The 21755-nt window shown below is 31.4% G+C and overlaps 1 protein-coding gene across 1 annotated transcript; it reads right to left on the bottom strand.

Moving 5' to 3' along the window:
• Positions 1-73: 73 nt before the first annotated feature.
• On the bottom strand, positions 74-21691 carry LOC130445641 (arf-GAP with Rho-GAP domain, ANK repeat and PH domain-containing protein 2). The gene is made up of 12 exons (XM_056781392.1): positions 20269-21691; positions 18964-19200; positions 18269-18626; positions 16734-16927; positions 15836-16071; positions 13899-14022; positions 7217-7429; positions 6972-7159; positions 6672-6920; positions 3457-3591; positions 1934-2152; positions 74-1873 (listed from the first exon to the last, which is right to left on the bottom strand). Exons 1-12 carry the CDS (start codon positions 21290-21292, stop codon positions 1610-1612), a joined length of 3441 nt encoding a protein of 1146 aa, XP_056637370.1. The 5' UTR covers positions 21293-21691; the 3' UTR covers positions 74-1609.
• Positions 21692-21755: the final 64 nt, after the last annotated feature.

Raw genomic sequence — 21755 nt, 5'->3', positions numbered from 1 at the left:
GAGCTTACGTCGAGTTATTGCTGTTTAGTAAGTGGTAATATTAAATGTAAAGGACTTTAGTATAACAAAATTGGATAATTCAATATTTATTTCATTACAATAACAATTATTTAAAAAATCTGTGGATCTAACATATAAAATTTAATATTTCAAAATTACTTTGTATATAAATATGATTGATAATAAAATATTGGAGTAAAATACATTTTCTTAATAGAAAAAAAATAAATGTTTTGAAGGCACATCATAGAGGAAGTATTTATATTCAAATTCGAATCAGTTAAAATGTTTACCCTCTAAAAAATAATATTTTAGGATGGGTGATAAACGAAAAATGGTGGACGTTTGGAATATTTTTAAATCCATTTATCCAAGTCCAAAGGTCACCAAATTATTTTTTTAAATAAATTCATACATATTAGTCATAAAAATTGAGTTATTAACAAAAATATCAGATTTTTTATTCATAACTCAAATTTATTTGATAACAAAAAAAATGGATTAATGTTTTCTGAAAACAATTATTGGACCCCATTATAGACCCAAATAGTTTTCTACATATTAATCGACCATTATATTGGGATCGGACAACCGATGTATGGCAGATTTCCGGTTAAAAAGCATGGTTTTCGCGCTTTCCAGACTTTACAACTCTCCAATTTATCTAGCAGTTTTTCCACTTTTAATGGAAGATATCTTGCGCATTTTCGTTAAGATGATTGTTACCGCTTGGAAGCTTCTATACAGGAATAGTTGAATAGTTTTATGAATGATTTCCTGAACAATTTTGGCAAGATGGGGGCTAATACATGTTCAACTATTTTCCAAACACCTGGAGAGAACTGGTCAAAAGCTTAATTTGTACGTTTTCCAGGTTTTACAGACATTTCAACTTCAATCTAAAATTATTCCACTAAATTTTCGTCATGATAGAATTCATCATTGGAACAATTTTACAAACACGTGGAGAGTCGAAACTGGTTCAGAAACTTGGTCTCCAAGCTCTCCAAACCTTATATATCTTTCAACTTCGATCTTACAGTAGTTTCCTATTTTAATAAAAGAATTCCTGCACATTCATGTCTAGATCTCAATCTAAATGTGTATAATTGTTTTCCAACAGTTGGTGAAGCAGAACTGGTTCCACATCATGGTCACCACGCTTTCCAGAATTCATACACCTTTTGACTTCAAACTAACAGTAGTTTTCAATTTTTATGTAAGATTTTGCGCACATTTCCATCAAGATCAAGATAAACTTTTGGATAAAAGTTTAACAAACGCTTGGAAAGACAGAACTAACTCCAGATCATGGTCTTTACACTCTCTAGACCATATACCTCTCGATTTTTGTCTACTAATGGTATTACTAGAAAAAGTGGAAAGAGAACGCAGTTGAAACAACCACGGGACGATAAATGACATCTATTACAATGAAAATGGAAGCATGGAGGTAATTTAGAGGTAGTATTGAAAATTGGGGATGATAATTTGAAAAATTTGTTGGTTTTCGATATAAATTCGAAAATTTTCGTTACATGATGACCATTTTTGTACACCATTTAAAAAACATTCTTTTCTAACACTATTAGAATTAAAAATCGTTATTTTACTCGATAGACACCAAATTTGGAGGCGGCGTTAGGTTATTGGGATATCTGGCTTTCAACATGGCGCTCAACCAATTAGCTCTTGTAGCGGCATCGTTCCAAACTAATACTGATCCAAAATAAGGAGAATTTTTCGATCTGATGGGATGCGAATTGGCATCGATGAAAGTGATTGTCCATCTCGATTGTGTACTACGTTTTGATTCGTGACCCAAATACCAAACTATATCTTCGATATTCCAACAATTTAAAGTAACTTCTCCCTGTAAATATAAAAAATAAATCAGGGTAGAAATTATTTTTTTATCATTTTTTTAACTTACCGATTTATCTTTGAAACAAGTCAATTTTCCTTGAGAAAATTGGAAAGTGAATAATTTAAACAGTCTCGTTTTGCTATCCGCGAATCTCATTTCTCCTGATACAGGATATGGTTTATCCAAAATATATTCCCAATATTTGGATAAAGGCGCCAGTGTTAAATAATTATCTTTCCTGTCTTGTTCATCCCAGTATCCCCATTTCAAGACGACATTGAGAACCTAAAACATACAAATTTATAGGATAAATTGAATTTTATGTCAATATGATTCCGAAACTACCCTTATTTCATTAATGAAACGCTTCAGAACCAATACTTTCACCTTATTGAAAGATATTTGTGAAAAAAAAGTACCAAATAAGTTTATAAATGATAAAAAGACTTATTTAACATCACTCATAGTACTTTTGATCTCATTTTAATCAATTTGAGATATAGTATGTGTAAATTATGCTCTAAACACATAAAGAGTCTCTATTGGATTGAGATATAACTTACAAACTGTTGGTACCATTGCTAAGATTCCAAACTCTTCAAGAAAAATTATGATTTGGATAAAAATCTCTACTATATACTGGAAAACGACAATCGTTGACCGTAAATAAAATATATATGACCATCAAAGTCCAAAAAGTTTAAATGTAACTGTCTTCACTGCTAAATCTAAAGACAGTTACTTTTAAATCTATATTATGTTTTAAGGTCTACAGCATTGATTTTTCTTTCTTTCTAATTTTAGGAACCTTTTTATTGGTCTAGTAATCGATTACTGTACTTCTACAATCGATGCAACAGTTGCAGCACACTCTTCATGGGTTAAATTATAATTCTGGTTGTATTTTGAAGTTTTAAATGTTTTGCTTGGTAGTAAAAAGTGTTATAAACATCTCTTATGGGGTATGTCGCATAAATGCTTCTTAAATTCACTTTCTTCATTAATTTTGCTCCATTAAGTATTTTTCTTTCCATCTAACGTTTCACAAATTCATTGGGTCTTTCTTGTCTTTTGCCACCTCCTGGTTTCTTCTGCGCTATGCAACTTGGTTGAGGTATTATATTCTTTGTTTCCACATTCATTTCACTATATCTTTACCGATTCTTTCTTTCAGTACTTCATAAGTTGTTTATAATCACTTGTTACCAACTTTTATTGGCACTAGAATTGGTTCTCCTCCCACTATTCTTAAATCATCTTCATTTAACCACTTAGATCCGGGTATTTCTTGTCTTCTGCTACCTCCTAGTACCCCCTGCGGGATGCTACATGTTTGAGCCATTTTATTCTTATTTTTTATACTCTTTTCTCTATATCTTCACCAATTATTTCTCTAGGTACTTTATAGATTGATTATATTCACTGTTATCAACTTTTATTAGCACTAGAATTGTTTTTTTTTCACTATTCTTCAATCTTCTTCTCTTTCTATCACTACCAACATCGTAATTGAACTTTTCCACTTTTTCAAATTCTTATTCCCCTCTAACTCATTATTTATGCCTTACTGCTTTTCTTCAATCACTCACCTTTTCTTGGTAATGTATCGGCCTTATTAGTTTATCGTTCAAAATGATCTCTTCCAAAACCAGTTCGTGAACAGCAAATTTGATATTAGAGCTTAATTCTTTACAAATATCATAAGCAGTTTTATTTGGGCCCACCTACAAAAAAAATAGGAGATGATTATTGTGACAAAAAAAATGTGAAAAGCAGAAGTTTTCAACTACACTTTACTGAAAAATATTTCTCAGGATGTGGTCCTCGAACTTAATTAAATTATTTACAACTGATATTGAGATGGGGTGAATCATTAAGATGATTAATAATTTTATCGAAGATAGAACACAAAGTACACAGGACAGAATTCACAATATGGAAAGAAAGAACAAGACATCAGAAGAAATATAGCAACTATAATGAACCGAAGATGGAAATTGATTTACCCTTGGTGATACTCGAAGTGAAAGATTTCCAATCAATCGAGTGTATGTTAAATTTAATTATTTTATCTCGAAGGACCGTTGTGAATTACTTGATATTTAGGTTATAAACAAAAGAAGTTTCTAGTTTCGAGTCATTTATTATACTGGTTACCACAGACCACACCAGACGGGAAAGTAGATCCAAAAAGGAGGCAGTTTTTTTCATCATTGTTCAGTACATTACAAATCGTATTTATCTGTCTTTATCACACTTACTACAAAACGTTTGTAGAGGCGCTTTTGTATTTACAGAAATCTTTCGAAAGTTACATTATTTGCACACAGATGTCACTACCATAATTGACATTAATAAATGGAATGTGAAATGACACATGTAAAACCCCGCCGTTCTGTTTTGTTCATCACGCTACATGCACTTGGATTCTATTTGTGGGTTTGTGTAGTTTCAATAATCATCATTCACCGGAAAATGAGATTTTGTATTGTGTGCGGTAATTCTGAAGACGACGTAAAGCATTTATTTTGCTTTCCCCGTAGCGCAGACAGGTAAACAGAAAATTTATTATCTTGTTGTGTAAGTACCCATACGTTTATGCATGTTAGATGAATGTTTGGTTTTTTATTACTGAGGTTTCCTTACTGCAAAGATTAAAATCGAGCTGTACCAGATGAAACTAAAAAACAGGTTGCTATTTTACAATGTACAATAATTACATGTGTGTTACAGGTCGCAAATATGGCAGGAAGCTATGGGAATGAAATATAGACCACTATGTGGCCATGTTAGAATCTGCAATGAGCATTTCACAAAAGATAGATTTGTGCTGTGTACCTCAGTTTTACGTTTGAAAGCTGATGCAGTGCCCACAATTCTGGAAGTCCAGAAGGACCATGTTATGAAGGTTGTATTCTAATATTAATTAGGTTTGTATTTTACAATGAAAATAATAATTTTAGGGACTGGACCAGATAGCAAATAAAAAAGTAAACAAACATACCAAATCATTAAGTAATGCAAACAGTGAAGTAACTGAACATGAGAAAACAAATTCCTCGCAGTCACCATCCCAACGGGCTGTCACACCAATTTCAAGTACAGTTAGATGTAGAAGGACTCTTTTTAAGGACGTTGAAGGCTTGTGTTCAACACAGATAACACCAAGAAAGCAAAAGTTGATGGTTATTGTGAAGAGGAAGCAGGGTCGCTTGCGATAGATGCAGTTACATCTTGAGCTAAGATGACAATGAGCCATGTAATCAATTTATTTCCAGTAAGGAATTCTCAAATTCTAAGAATAAATTGTTTTATCCTTCTAAAAAGTTTGTTATTGCGGTTGGTATTGGTATTACAGTTTTAGAGAATAAGCTACCGATTATTTGTGAAAAGAATAACCTACAAGATGTAGCAACAAATTTGCTTAACCAAGAAATTGATTTCTCATTTATTACTTGTGAGGAACATTTTTATTTTTTGAAAGATTTTTTACTTAAAAGTATATGTAGAATCGGAATCCCATGGTACTGTACAAGACTTGTCCGAAATTTAAGATCTGAAGCCAGCCAGCAAATGTCAGCACGCACAAAAAGAAAAATTTTGCATAAATAATAACAATACCATTAAATGTCTACTTCTTGGACAATTCATACACCTACAGTACCATCAAATTCTGATTCATTGGGTCCACATTTACAAACAATTTTGTCCTCTTGCATAACGTTTTGTTTCAGTTTTCTTGGAATCCCTATGATCTAATGTTACTAGTTCTCATTCAGTCTGTGTTTGTTATGAAAAGATGTGACATAGCATTATTATTATAGTGAATCTTTGTTGTACTTATGCAAATACAATTTGACAATGCTCAATTTTTGTTTCAATTATTTTTCTACATGTTTAAAAACATTTTAAATTAAATTTTAATTCAAAATTAAAAATCCCGCTATTCGTCGGCCAAGAGCGCCACCTAGGTACGTTTTATATCGCGATGAGAGAGAAGAACAACAACTGTTTCTCTCGTCTGCCACTTCCAGATTATTGAGTTGCGTGTCTGGTGTGGTCTGTGCTGGTTACTTGACCCTAGCCGATGTCGCCTCGAAAACGAATTAAAGAAATGTACGGCGTTGCCGGCTCTATAAAAAGATATACTATATATAGATATGTACAAATACTTGCAGTGAACTGCAACAACCCTGTAGATTTTTATTGAAATCAGAGGAAAAAAAGGACCAAGTCGAAATTATTACTATACCTAGGACAAAAGTTGCAATATGGAAGATATCAGGAGAAATAGAGCAAGTACAATTTATTTTCCTGTATATATATAATACTAAATACAACGTTCATTACCTTCAATGATGATTAAAATTACACTATTTTTAGCCTATCCGGCCTTCTAATTATGCGATTTGGTCCTTCGAGCCGGATACATATCATATAGAAGACTAGAAGAATCAAATAGTGTAATTTAGAAGGCTTGAAAGACCAAATAGTGTAATTAGTAGGTTCGAAGGACCAAACAGTATAATTAGAAGACTCGAAGGACCAAATAGTGATGAAATAATGAATAAAACATGTATCACCCTTAACTGATTATCAAAATTACACTATTTGGTCGTTCGATCCTGATATTAATCAACTAGAAGTTGATTAATATCCAGCTCAAAGGACCAGATAATGTAATTATTAGGATAATTTTAATAATTAGACTTATTCTGGTCTTTAGAGCCGGATTTTAATCGACTAGAAGACTCGAAGGACCAAATAACGTAATTATTAGTGTCATTTTACTGGTTTTTCTTACCGAAACGTTATAAGATTGACCTTCCTTATTATGAAGATATACCCATATTCTTAAATCACCTGCCGATTTATTTGCAACTTTACTTTGTTGTGATTTAGAATATTTCTCGAGCACCCTCAACATCATCTTTTCTTTTTCCAAATCCCCAGGATCTTCGGGAAATATGTGTCGATAATATCTTATCAATTGACTAACTACTTCGGTATCGAGTTGATGGTCATGATTTACGTTTATTTCACCGTCTACATCCTAAAAATGACCCAATAGAGCACAAAACTTCCGGTAAAATGATGTTCTAACCTCGTAATGCATTAAAGTAGGACCCCATATGCTGGAGAGGTTCTCGACAGTCATCAAATTTTTAGAACTTTGAGAACTTATGAAATGTAGGTGACCGATTAATTTCCTTGTTGTATTATAAGACACCGTAGGTAATTGATCCAATGCAGCCTTATACATTCTTATCTTTTCTTCTTTGTTTTTATGTTCTGGAAACAATCGAATATGTTTGGAATTTGTTATTAAGGATAAATGAGAGTACTTACTGGAAACTTCGTAAAAGTACTGACGTTGGTTACTACCCAACAGAGGTTCCGGTAAATCTCTAAAAAATCTTTTCAACGCCGTTGCTACTTCGAGTTCTGTACATAAATCGCTGGTTAATTGGACGGCGAAAGCGTCTTTTCTGAATTTTGTTAGTAGCTCTGAAACCAGAGAACCTTGTCCAGGTCTTCGGTAAATACCTTCAGTCATACTACCTAAAATTAATAAAACTATTAGAAGTGACCCTGTATTAAAAATATGGAATTGATTGTGAATTTTTCAAGGTCATTAAAAAGGATTGAGTGAAACAAAAGTTGGTAAAAATCGAAATTCTTGCCAGACAAGAAATGAAATGAATAATTTATATGGTTTAGATTTACTTTGATGACTTCAAATGACAAACCATCAAGTCTAAGGGAAGTCCAAACAATTAGATGATATTTCATTAAATAAAATACTATTTCATATAAAATGGTTTAATTTCAAACATCCTGGAGCCAGAAAATAGTGGCCGTGAAAAAAGAAACAGTGTAAATGAACTACTTTTGAAATTTCCCTGTAACAGACCTGAGAAAAAGTAAACTGTACAAATGAACTACTTTCAAGTCTCTCTGTAACAGAGAACAATGTCTGATAATAAGCAAACAAAACTGTATACTTTAACTACTTTTAAAGTTCTTTGTAGAAGGGCTGAAAGAAAACAGTGAAAAGAACTACTTTTGAAATTCCCTTGCAATAGGGCTGATAAAACACAAACAGTGTGAATGAACTACTTTTGAAGTGTCTCTATAACAGAAAATAGCGGCTGATAATAAAAAACAGTGTGTTTGAACTAATCTTGAAATTTCCTTGTAGTAGGATGGGAAAAAGCAAAAGGTGTAAACGAGCTACTTTTGAAATCTCCCTGTAACACAACTGTGGCTGATAATTAACAAATGGTGTACTTGAACTACGTTTAAAATTTCTTTACAATAGGGCTGATAAAACGCAAACATTGTAAACTATTTTTGAAGTCTTTCTATAACAGAGAACAGCGGCTGATAATAAACAAACAGTGTATTTTAACTAATTTTGAAACTTCCCTGTAACAAGGCTGAGAAAAAATAAACAGTGTAACAGTGGCTAAGAAGAAATAAATAGTATATATGATCTCCTTTTGGAATTTCTTCCTAACAGGGTTGAAAATAAGCAGCTGTTACGACTTCTAAATTTTATATGGAAGCTAAACCTGGCAACGCTGCGACCACGAGGGCCCAGAAGAGAGACAGCAAAACCCAGGGCATTCAAGATACACACCACAAGAGTTGCAGACGTAAAATTTATAAAAATTTGTTTAATGTATAATAATTCAATATCAATATATGAGATGCAAGGATAATATAAGTAATTAAAGTTGTGCGTTTACGAAATACAATAGTGTATCATTATTATTATAATAAAAGAAGAAAAGAACAAACACCGACACCTAAACATTTGGTCCTTCGAGCCAGATGAGACGATATCCAGCTAATTCCGATGATAAGCCGACAGACAAAAAAGTGAGTTTTTTCCTTTATTTTGCTTTGAAATCCTTTCAAATGTGGCCTTTGTTTGAAGAGTAAAGTTAATTCAACCTTATATCAATTTAAATTATTTCATATATAGTTGAAATTTTAATTTATATATTATATTGGCGTTGCCTTGAGTTGTTGATTTAATCATAAAAATAAAATAAATTGCTATCGCCATATCATAATATTATTTACAATTGATTTATTCTTATGCACACAATTCATATGTATTTATAATATATTGTTGTAGAAAAGAGTAGAGTTATCCACAAAAAAGGGTCGCTTTCGCCGGTATATTTTGTTTACGATTTTATACCTAACACGAATTATTAGTTTAGTTTTTTGTTAGAATTCTTAGTGTTGTTGTGCGTTCATATTACACTGTTGCCAACAATTTAAATTTCGCACAAAGATTATTATTGCATCATTTTCAAATTAAAATGGTTGAAGATCTATTTAAAACCTTAATTAAAAAACGAGGTGTTCTTAAAGGAAAAGTTTCTGTTTTTAGCAATAAAATTACAAAATTACAGGAAAGTTTTTTGAATGAAGAAAATATTTCGGAACATTTTCAAATTCTGTTATCCACTGTAGTAGTAGATGTTTTAAACAGTTATGGTGCTTACGTACCTGTGAGCTATTCTAGATTCAAGATCAATGTCTTCCTTTATAACTGAGTCTCTTCACTCAAAACTAAATATTCCAAAGCAAACAATAAATTTCGCTGTTTCTGGTTTGAACAGTGCCGTCTCTAATGTGAAATATAAATTTTATGACGGACTTGTCTTGTTTTATTTTGCCAGAAATAACTGGAAACTTGCCTACATTTTACATTGATAAGCAAAAGCTATTGATACCTAAATATATCAATTTGATTGATAAAAACTTCCATAAGCCCGGACCAATCGAGATGCTGATAGGTGCTGATATTTTTTGGAATGTTTTATGTCCAAACCAATTGAAGTTAAATACAAATGGTCCTGTTTTACAGGAAACTCAGCTTGGATGGTTGGTTTCGGGTAAAATACAAGGCTTTCAAATTTCTAATAATATAGTTTGTAATTTGGTTAAAAATGAAGGTGATTTATATATCCAAGACCAGTTATCAAAATTCTTTGAAATAGAAAGTGTTAAAACTGCCAGTCCTTGGTTCAAGGAGGAAATGGACTGTGAAACTCATTTTAAAGACACAACAACAAGAACTCAAGAAGGTCGTTTTGTTGTATCGATTCCATTGAAAGCAAGTCCAAAAATATTAAGTGAATCTTTAGGTCTAGCCAAAAGAAGAATCAAATCGCTTGAGCAAAAATTCTCAAAAGAATACCAAGTCTCAAGAATGTACAAGAATTTTATCCTCAAATATGAAAAGCTCAATCATATGCAAAACATAGGAGAGGTATCTGAAGTAAATCATGAGGATGCCTATTATTTACCGCACCATGGAATTCTACGTATGCATAGCGCAACAACGAAATTAAGGACAGTTTTTGACGCCTCGGCGCGAACTACAAGTTTTAATGAACTTCAGCTAAAAGGACCGGTAATTCAAGATGATTTAGTGTCAATATTATTACGCTTTAGATAATATAAATACGTTGTTACCGCGGACATTGAAAAAATGTACCGTCAGGTCTTGGTGTCAAAAGATCAGCATAAAATGCAAAGAATTCTATGGCGAGATAACGAAAATAAAGCACTAAGTGTCTGTGAACTTTCCACGGTAACTTATGGTACTACAAGTGCACCATTTTTAGCTATTAGGTGTTTAGTAGAATTAGGTAAATTTTGTGAAAGAGAATTCCCGATTATTTCTAATATTATTCTTCACGACTTCTATGTCGATGACCTTTTGACAGGTTTCGATGACATTCACATTGCAAAAGAAAGTTGTCTTAAATTATGTGAAGTTCTTGGATCAGGCTGCTTTCCACTTCGAAAGTGGCGATCAAACTTTCCGGACATAATGCATGATCTAAAAGAAGGTAAACTTGCTGATTCTTCGGAAGGTCTAGTCATTGGCGAAGATGATGTTGCAAAAACCTTAGGTATATCGTGGATGAGTAAAACGGATAAATTAATATTCCATATTGATGTTGAAATGAAGGGTGAATGTTTAACAAAAAGAGTTATGCTTTCAGGCATATCCAGAATATTCGATCCAATGGGTCTACTTGGCCCTTGCATTATAATTGCTAAAGTAATGTTACAACAACTTTGGAAGGAAAATCTATCTTGGGACAGTCCAGTTTCCCATGAATTACAAGTTAAATGGAACAATTTTATACAAGAACTTCCGTCTTTAAATTATTTAAAAATTCAGCGACATGTTATTTGTGATAATTCCACACAAATAGAATTACATGCCTTTTCAGACGCTTCTGAGGTAGCATATGGTGCAGCTGTGTATGTCAGATCAAAAAATTGCTATGGTGAAACATTTTGTCATTTGCTTATCTCTAAAGCTAAGGTTGCGCCAATTAAATCACTAACAATCCCTCGGTTAGAATTATGTGCAGCCCATCTTCTGGCTAAACTTGTTAATAAGGTTACTACTTCTTTGAGGCTTGATTTCAATTCTGTAACATTATGGTCTGACTCCACAATAGTGTTGGGTTGGACTAAAACTCCAGTTCATTTGTTAAAACCATTCGTTCGTAATCGAATTGCTGAAATACAGGAGTTAACTGATAGCAGTTCATGGCGTTATGTTCCAAGTTGAGAAAATCCTGCAGACATTTTATCAAGAGGCTCTTATCCTAGTAGTTTGAATAATTCAAATATATGGTGGCAGGGTCCATATTGGCTCCAAGAGAGCCCTGACCTTTGGCCAAAAGACAATAAGACGTCTATTCCCCAGAAATAAAAACTACTTTGGTAGCAGTGTCTGAATTTAAATTTCCATTCGAAAGGTTTTCTAATTTGAATCGATTGAGGAGGTGCATGGCTTTCATCTTAAGACTTATAAAAAATTGCTCAAATAATAAAGAAAATCGATCGTTTGGTGTTTTTACAACAACAGAATTAGATAACTCTTTGAAGTTGCTTGTAAAACTATCCCAAATATCTTCGTTCAATAAGGAGTATAATGATTTAAAAGCTGGGAATGAAATTGACAAAAAAAGTAAACTTTTATCTTTAAACCCGTTTATGAACACGGACACGAGCGGTATACTTAGAGTTGGAGGTCGTTTGCAGAATTCAAATTTTCATTTCAATAAAAACCATCCAATGATTTTGTCGTCGAAACACCATTTAACGAAACTTCTTTTTGAACAAGAGCATAAAAACTTATTACATGCAGGACCATTACAATTATTATATAATATACGAGAAACGTATTGGCCAGTTGCCGCTCGCAACCTAGCTAGATCTATTGTTCATAAATGTATACAATGTTATAGATTAAAACCAAAATCAGTCCAACCTATTATGGGAAATTTACCAACTGATAGATTTTTATCTGGTTTCCCCTTTCAAATCACAGGTACAGATTATGCCGGACCTTTTCATGTACTTAATAAAAGGGGACATGGCTCAAAAATCATGAAAGGTTATGTTTGTCTGTTCATATGCTTGGCTACAAAGTCCATTCATCTTAAGTTTGTAAGTAGTCTTTCAACTGAAGATTTCCTTTTGGCTCTGAAACGCTTTATCAGTCGACGTGGAAAACCATCTCAAATTTATTCGGACCACGGTACAAATTTTATTGGTGCAAATAGAAACTTGAAAGAACTCTATGATTTTCTCACTCAAAATGAATGTTTAATTAGTGATTCTATGAACAATCAAGGCATACGCTGGAACTTTAATCCAGTCCAAGCTCCACATTTTGGTAGATTATGGGAGGCTGGGGTTAAGGCAATGAAATATCACTTGAAACGTGTTTCTGGTAAATCTAACTTTACTGTTGAAGAGTTCACGACTTTGCTCTGTCAGATAGAGGCCATATTAAACTCCCGTCCTTTTTGTCCGCTATCTACTAACCCTTTAGATCCTTCTCCTTTAACACCAGCTCACTTCATCATTGGTCGTCCACTAACTTCAATTCTGGAGCCAGTTATGATTTTAGAAAAGGAAAGCAGGTTATCCAGATACCAAAAAATCGAAAATGCTCGGCAACACTTCTGGACGAGATGGTATAAGGAATACATTTCCGAACTTCAGCAACGATCTAAATGGAAGACGAACCATGGAGAGCTGGCAGAAGGTATATTGTTACTTATAAAGGATGACAAACTTCCACCTCTTAACTGGAAATTGGGGCACGTAACAAAATTATTCCGGGGTAGTGACAATATCTCGCGAGTTGCAGAAATTCTCACCAACAATGGAATTGTCATCAGATTTTTCCAAACTATGCCCTTTGCCGTAAAAAAAATAAACGTGCGTGCTTAAGTTTAAGTAACTGTTATATACTCTGTTAAAAGCTGGTGCTTTTAAGGCCGCGGGTATGTTACGACTTCTAAATTTTATATGGAAGCTAAACCTGGCAACGCTGCGACCACGAGGGCCCAGAAGAGAGACAGCAAAACCCAGGGCAATCAAGATACACACCACAAGAGTTGCAGACGTAAAGTTTATAAAAATCTGCTTAAAGTATAATAATAATTCGACATCAATATATGAGATGCAAGGATAATAATATATGTAATTAAAGTTGTGCTTATACGAAATACAATAGTGTATCATTATTATTATAATAAAAGAAGAAAAGAACAAACACCGACACCTAAACAGCAGCTAACAGTGTAAATGAACTACTTTAAAAAAATATTTGCAGAAAACAGCGTATCAGAAGAATATATGAACTACTTTCCCTGAAACGGGGTTAAATATCACAAAAGTGTAAATGAACTACTTTTAACATTTTCCTGTACCAAGGCTGAGAAAAAGTGAACAGTGTAGTTAAACTACTTTTGAAATCTCCTTGTACCAAACACTTGGAAAGAATCGAGAGATTTTTAGGGATGAGTCAAGTTATTGGAGTTGAAATAATCGACTTAATGTACTAGATTAATATAACCATTTAATAAAAATAAAAGTGTGAATTATTTTTAGTGGATATAAAGTGAAAAAAAATAGAGATGAAAACAGTTAGACACATTATCAAAAAAGTTTTGTTTTTTCTACTTACCATGCGCATAAATGAAGTTAATACATTTCTCAACTACCACAGGAATATCATTTTTGGTTAGTTGGTGTTGATCGATATTTGCCCCGTTGTTATGTGCTTCTAATTTCACTATGTGGCACCAAACCTATAAAAATGGTTTTTTTATAAACTACAATCTGGATATTTAACAATATTAGTCTATCATTAGATTTACTTTATCTGTATCAAGGACCTAAGGTTGAAATAAAAATATGTACCTAGAAAAAGTTCCAAGCAAAATTTTTTCAGGCACCTGAGAAAACGACAAGATACCGTTAAATAAATACCGACAGACTTAATTTGGAGTACCAAAAGCAATTACAGCAAAAGAAATTCTAGATTACATATGCAGACAGTCATGTTAAAGGACTATGTAGAGCTCCATGGGGCTCAAATTGGAAAAAAACAACCTCGACTTTGATGGAGAGACTATAAGTAGACGATCTTGAAGCAACTGATATCAAAGATTGGATGAGGGGTTACAAACGAATAAAATTGATGAAGTACCCTAGCCAGTAGGGTCAATAATGGAAAATTATTATTGAAATAAATTCCACATTTCAATTCCAAAAAAACTATTAACGACAAGATGTATCACTCATAAGAATGGAGAAGCACAGGCAATGGTATTTCAGGTTATTTTAGATAACTCCCTGTATATAAATTGTTGATTAATTAGTTAGATTAAACATTGTCTTTTTTGATTAGTTTATCTTATTTTCTGAATTTAATTTGGTGAAAAAATTATTTTTTGAGTTTAGTTGTGCCATAAACTATATTTTCCAAATTACATTTTGTCAAAACTGTTTTATTTGATCAAAAAATAACTTTTCAAAGTTGGAATTTTTTGTTGAATGAAGTTTTCTCAGTGTAGTTTTGTTTAGAAAGGATTTTCTGTACATAGTGAATTATTTTGATTCTATGTGGTTGGAAAACAGATTTTCTAAATTGGATTTGGTTAAAAATTGTTTTCTCTTGATTCAATTTTGCCAAAAGAGGTCAACAATTTGCTTTTTCAAATTTAGTTTGATCTAAAAATGACTTTTCTTAGTTGTATTATCCAACAATTGGCCTTTCCAAATTCAATTTGATCAAAAAATAGCTTTTCCAAGTTAAAATTGGTTAAGAGTTGAGTTTTCTCAGATTAATTTAGTTTAAAATGGATTTTTAGTAAAAATTGAATTTTGTTTCATTCTATTTGATGGAAAAAAGGAAGAATTTGATAAAAAATGGTGTTATTCCATCCAAAGTTGACTTCATTTAATTAGATTTGATTAAACATTATTTTCTTTTGTCAAAAAAGGCTTTTGTAAGGTAAATTTTGTCAAAAATTTGTTTTTCCAAATTTAGTTTGAATTTTTTTCATTCTATTAAGTGAAAAAAGAGATCAATTTAATGAAAAATTGGTTTGATACCATCAAAAGTTGGCTTTACTTCATTAAATATGATTAAAAATTATTTTCTTTTACTAAAAAGAGTGTTTTCTAAGGTCAGTTCTGTAAAAATTTCTTTTCCAAATTTAATTTAGTCTAAAAATTACTTTTCCGAGTTGTATCATCCAAAAATTGGCTTTTCCAAATTCAATTTATCAAAAAATAGTCTTTCCGAATTAAAAATTTTTCAAAATATAAGTTTTCTCAGTATAAGTTAGTTCAATAATAGTTTTACAAGATCAATTGGTCGTGGAATTGACCCTTCTGCATATAATGTAGAAAAAAGTTGATTTTTTGAGCTTAATTTGGTCTTTATACAAAATTGATTAGATAAAAAAATTTCCGAAGCTTAAACTGGTAAAAAATGACTCTCTGAGCTTAATTTGATAAAAAATATCTCTCAAAATTTAGATTCCATTTAATGAAAAATTTCATTTTTCAAATCAAATTAAAAAAAAAACAGTCACATTCTCAATATATTGATACCTTAGTTTCCCTCGAAGTCCACATTCTCAAATATAACACCATATTCGGACAATCGATCAACATATTTGGACCTTTGTCGTTGGTTTTGGGATTGTTATCAGTATCCGAATATGGTTGCAAAACAATGCACCTCGCTTTCCTCAAGTCCATATGTTTAACAGGCTGACCGTCAACCACATAACAAAATTCCCTTTGTGTTAACACTATCCAAGCTCCCATCCATTTACCACTAACACCTACAAACATATATACAACAAAGAATTACTAATATTTCCAAAAATTAGTTCACTACTTTTTACAACTCTGCACTACATATACAAACAATGCGTTCTAGACCGTTCTAGATTCTTCCTGAGCAAGTATAGACGTTTCTGGAAATTTTAGTTCACTACTAACCAATTTGAGAATGCTGCACTACGCACACAAACAATTTGAGGTACTAGAACGTTTTATATTCTTCCTGATTAAGTATCGAAGTTTCCAGAAAATTTTAGTTCCAATTTGACAACAAAGCCCTACATGTACAAACAATTAGAGGTTCTAGAACGTTCTAGATTCTTCCTGAGTAAGTATAGACGTTTCTAGAAAAATTTAGTTCACTATTATCCAATTCGATAGGGCTGCACTACTTAAATAAACAATTTGAGATTCTAGAACATTCTAGATTCTTCCTGATTAAGTATGGTCGTTTCTAGAAAATATAACTAGACATATTTGATCAGAAATGGAATAAGAACAATACCGGACTGGTTTAGATGATTCCTTAAGATATAACTGAGCTAAATTGAACTGGGGCGTTTTTTACACCTTTCCTTTATATGGAAATAACAAAAACACTTATTACTTTAACCTAGGCACTGAATTTAATTGGAAATATGGTTGAAAAATTGAAAGTTACCTTCTCGAAGATACGCCCATCCCATTCGATTTATGTTGGTTGTTATTTTAGTGGAGAACCTGCACGTGAGCGATTCGCAGATGAATTGAACCCAAATTCTCCGTTCAGCGCTATTTCTTGAACCATAAATGTGCCCGCCTCTCGTTTTCCCAGTGGTATTCAACTCGAAACAGTAGAGTTCATCGTTATCATACCTAAAGGAGAATATATTGAAAAAATATTAAGAAAATGATGGATATATAGGTAAAAATTAATTATATTGACATAATCTGAAGTTAACTGAAGCAGAGGTTCAAAAAAATTATGAAAAAAAAAAATTAAAATAATGAAAAGAACAGAAGCCCAAAAAAAGTCATTGAAAATCATTTAAAATATTACTTAGAAGCATTTGTATTAATGAAACTATATGAAAAACTATTTGAAAACAAGCAAAAAGTTATTATAAAAGTATAATGAATTTAACACAACAGAAAAGGAAGAAAAGTAATAGGTAACCATATAAAATGGATAACTATAAATAAGTGTTACCAAAAAATCTAATGAAACTATACAAATAAAACTAATTGAAAACATGATAAAAGAACAAGTGAAGAAATTATTACCTGAAGTACAATCATAAAATCAAAAGAAAACGAAAAAATAAAATTTAAAACTAATATAAACAATCAAATATATAACTATGACTAACAAACATTTTAACTAATCAAACTATATGAAAAAACTTTGGGAAAAGTGGGAGAATCATAAGAGTAAAAAAAACAAAGAGAAACAATTGGAAAGTAAACAAAATAAGCAAATATTATTAAGTATTACCAAGAAACGTTTAAACTAAGAAAAGAATTTAAAAAACTATTGGGAAACAAGCAAAAAACAACTAAAAAAGTGTTCCTGAAACCATATAAAAAAAATTAAGAAATCGAAAGAATAAAATTGATCCAAATCAAATGAAAACCAAGTAAAAATTACTAAAAATAACAAGGAACTAATATTAATAATTGACAAAGAAAAATGAGCAATTAGAAAGTACTAAAATCATCCAAAACAACACATACTAAGTAAAAAACAAAAAAGTACAATAACAACAACACTTAAAACATTGAAATTGATTTAAAAACAACAGATTTGTGAAAGTGAAAGAAACAAAAAATATTTAGTTTGATTTTTATAAATGCCTTTAAAATATAATCCAGAAAAATAGCCCTAAGCAACAAAAATAACTGGAAATAACCAGAAAGTAACAAAAAAAATTTTCATTAAACAAAAAACAAATAAACAGAACAAACAAAAAGTATCCAAATCGAATTTTATAAATACCTTCACAATATAATTCATAAAAACAAACCAAGGCAACAAAAATAACTGGAAATAACCAACAATTGACAAATAACTTTTCAATTAAACAGAAATCTGTAGAAATCCACTAAAAACTTTTCATAACAACTGAATTACTTGGGAAAAAAATACGAAAACATCCCTCAGCTTACACCTTGTAATTAAACTTAAATATCTAAAAAAAAACAGTAATATTTACATACTTGTAATTATACTTCTTATCCTGCAGCAATTGAACACTCAAAATATTTTGAGCCGGAAAATGTTCCTTCAGATTCTGGCAAGAATTATCGGAATAGCACAACAGACTAGAATTTTCCAAAATACACCATCTACCGCTGTATTCGCCAAACAAATCTTCAACTGGTCCGTTTTGTACTTTATAAAGCATCCCTTTCTTTTGTATGATCATATTAACACCTATGGCTGCTCTATTTACAACATTATCTCTATTTTTGATACCTCTAACTACTTCAGGTGCTTTTTCCAATACACCCTTCACCTGTTTGAACCAATTGGATTTTTTCGGTTCTGTTAAAGTCGGTTTCGATTCTTGGTTATCTAAAGTAAATATGAATCAGACTCAAAGAAGAGAAACTAGGAAAAAATGTAGATTTTCACTTTCTGGTCCTTCGAGCCAGGTATTATTTATATAAGGCTCAAAAGACCATGAAGTGTAGTTATAGTTGAAAATATGAACATAAAAAAATTGCTTAGAGGCACTGTCGATGATTGTATTATTTTCTATATATAGAAAAAACATTTACCAACAATCTTCATTATAAAAAACAAGTTATATAGATTTTATTTGGAGGTTATATAAATATAATAACTACCATAAAGATATTATTTTATTTATGAGCAAATATGGGTAATTAGTTACACTTTTATGATTTACCTTGAGTGTACCAGTTAGTTTTTGATTTCTGATTGTTTTTTTCGGTTTCTTGTTCATCTTCTGGTAATGAATCTACACGTATGGGAGGAGTAGGAGGACTAATGACGTCATCAGTTTCGGAATCGTTGGATATGCTCCACTCGTCGAGAGTGTGTGCATTTGATATGTTTCCGTATAGATCCCCTTGTAGCATTTCTTCCAGGGATTTAATATCATTTGGAGATGGACCTATATCCACTGAAAAATTTGGAAATTCACTTTTCTATAAAACTAATCTTCTTAGTTTAATAGAAACTGTTAGTATGTCATCTAATTGGGAATAATTTCTGCTTACTATACCTATAAACTGAAGATACAGGGTGAATAATTATTAAGTAACCTTCTTTTTTCTAATTTGCAAACTTTCCATAATGCAGGTTCCAAAAATGTGTAACGAATTGATTCATATGGGTACAGGATTGACATTTTGGTAGCCACACAGGTTTTAAAACAATCTGGGATTCGTTGCTCATGAATTTTGTTATAATAACTACCTAAAGAATTAGCAACAAAATTCAATTTCTAACATTTTTGCAAAAAAAAGTTTATGGCTAATTTCTGTCATAAATTGATATAAACCAATATATTTTGAATAAATCCAACTTTATATAAGGAGAAACAAAGTTTCTGCTCTATTTATCCGGTTTTAAATCATGAATTTATATAAACCAATACATTTTGAATGAATTCAACTTTATGTGAAGAAAAACTTAGTTTCTGCTCTATTTTATCCTGTTTCAAGTCTCAAATTGATACAAACTGATACATATTGAAAAAATCTAGTTTATATATATTATTGTTGCTTGTACAGACCATTATTATAACAAAATGTATCAGCAACATATTTGAAATTATGTATGCAGCTGGGTTAATTTTCAATATAACAATGTGATTGTTTTTTGTTTGTTTCTAGTTTATTACTAGCTCCTAGGTAACTATTATACCAAAATCCATTAGCAACACGTTGCAAATGATCTTAAATTTTTGAAACTAGCAGAAACAATTTTGAACTGCAGCAACAAAAGCTTATAGACTCTTTACCAATAATTTCCAGACCCCACAATCTCATAATCAGTATAAATTTTAGATAATAACAAATCAAATATTGATTAATTGATAATTAATGAAATAAATAAATAAATGACTATCATATATACAGTAAATATTATTTAAATGACCTTTAAAGTTTATTTAAATATTAATAATATTATAAATAAATTTATGATTTAGAAAGTTTCTATTCTATAAAAATTTAAAAAGACTTACATGATATAGGAATATTTTCCGGCCTTGTTAAAGGATCAAACTGTAAAATAACACTCTTTGACGGACGTGGAGGTCTTGTAGGTGGAATTTGTAGCTGAATTTCATGGTTTTCATACACAGTACTCCTTCCACTCGCCGATCTTTCCACCTTTTCAGTAACTTGTAAATTGAGATCTTCATTATTGATTTTTGTATCTGATCCTTTTGAAGTATTATCTAGAGGATTAACACAATTTGTTTTACCATCCTTAGAAGTAACACTATCATAAAATTTCCAAGAGTCTGATCGAAATAAGTAGTTAAAATTATCATTGACATTACTAACATTTGGTTCACAAACAATCGGAAAAACACTTTCATAATTTTCACGTTTTGAAGGAAACGAATTCCCAGAATTTCCACTGGAAGAAATTGATGATGGGGCGTCATATAAGCTTTCATCTGGTAAAGGAGGTGGAGGATGACTTGGAGGTGGCAATCCGATTGAATTTTCTTCAGATGAAGTAGATCTACTCTCACTTTCTGCATTATTATAAATATTTTCTGATGAAAACAGGGGTGAACTAAATGTTATAGCACTAAATAGACTGATACTATCTTCGTCACCTTTCATGGGCGGTTCCGTTTCTTCTGAAGCATTTTCACTCTGAGAACTTGAACTGAATCTTCTAGTAATTCTTCTAACACTTTGTCTAGTTCCCTCAATCACTGCTCTTTTTCTATCTTGTACAAGTTGACTTATATCATCGGCTAATTGTTTTGATACTGAACTTACTTTCCTCGTTAACGTATTTGTGTGTGTAGTTTCTTCATTGCTGCTGCATAAACTTTCTGTAGACACTAATTTATTATTAGTTTCGATTTTTGGTGGTGGAATATTCAAAACGTTGCTCAAATGTTCTTTCGCAGATTCTTCACTTTTAGAATGTTCAGAAATTTGTTGCAAATTGCTTTTAATACTTCGTCTAGGTGTAGGTACGGGTTTTTTCAACTCTCTTAAACGTGGACTTGGTAAAGGTTCCATATTATTCACTCACTATTTATTAATTAAACAAGACTTGCAGCGAATTTATTAGGATGTTAAAATTTATCTTTTACAGCCAATTTTAGTTGGTAATTAAAATATCACAGTTATATTTTCAAACAAAGAACGCAAATAAAAAATGCTTATTGTGCAAACGATCCGATTTCAAGTAATAAACTACATTGTGTTGAATAGAATGACTCATCTTTCAATTAAATAAAATCAACAAGAGAATGGGTTCATATTTTAATCTCATATTATCGCTTATTTTCGTATTTCACTAACTTTTTATCTTATTCTAACCACTAATTCTCTATCTATTCTGTTAATTGATAAACATTTTTATGAGTTTATCAATAAACATTCAACATCAATGACGTTTATTAACAATAAATAAATAAAAACCTTAACCTTCATTTAACATAATGCAGGCATTTTTTAACGAATAATAATATGTTATATG

The sequence above is a fragment of the Diorhabda sublineata genome, chromosome 6, assembly GCF_026230105.1.
Source record: "Diorhabda sublineata isolate icDioSubl1.1 chromosome 6, icDioSubl1.1, whole genome shotgun sequence".
Classification (NCBI taxonomy): domain Eukaryota; kingdom Metazoa; phylum Arthropoda; class Insecta; order Coleoptera; family Chrysomelidae; genus Diorhabda; species Diorhabda sublineata.
This window is presented reverse-complemented; position numbering and strand designations above follow the sequence as displayed.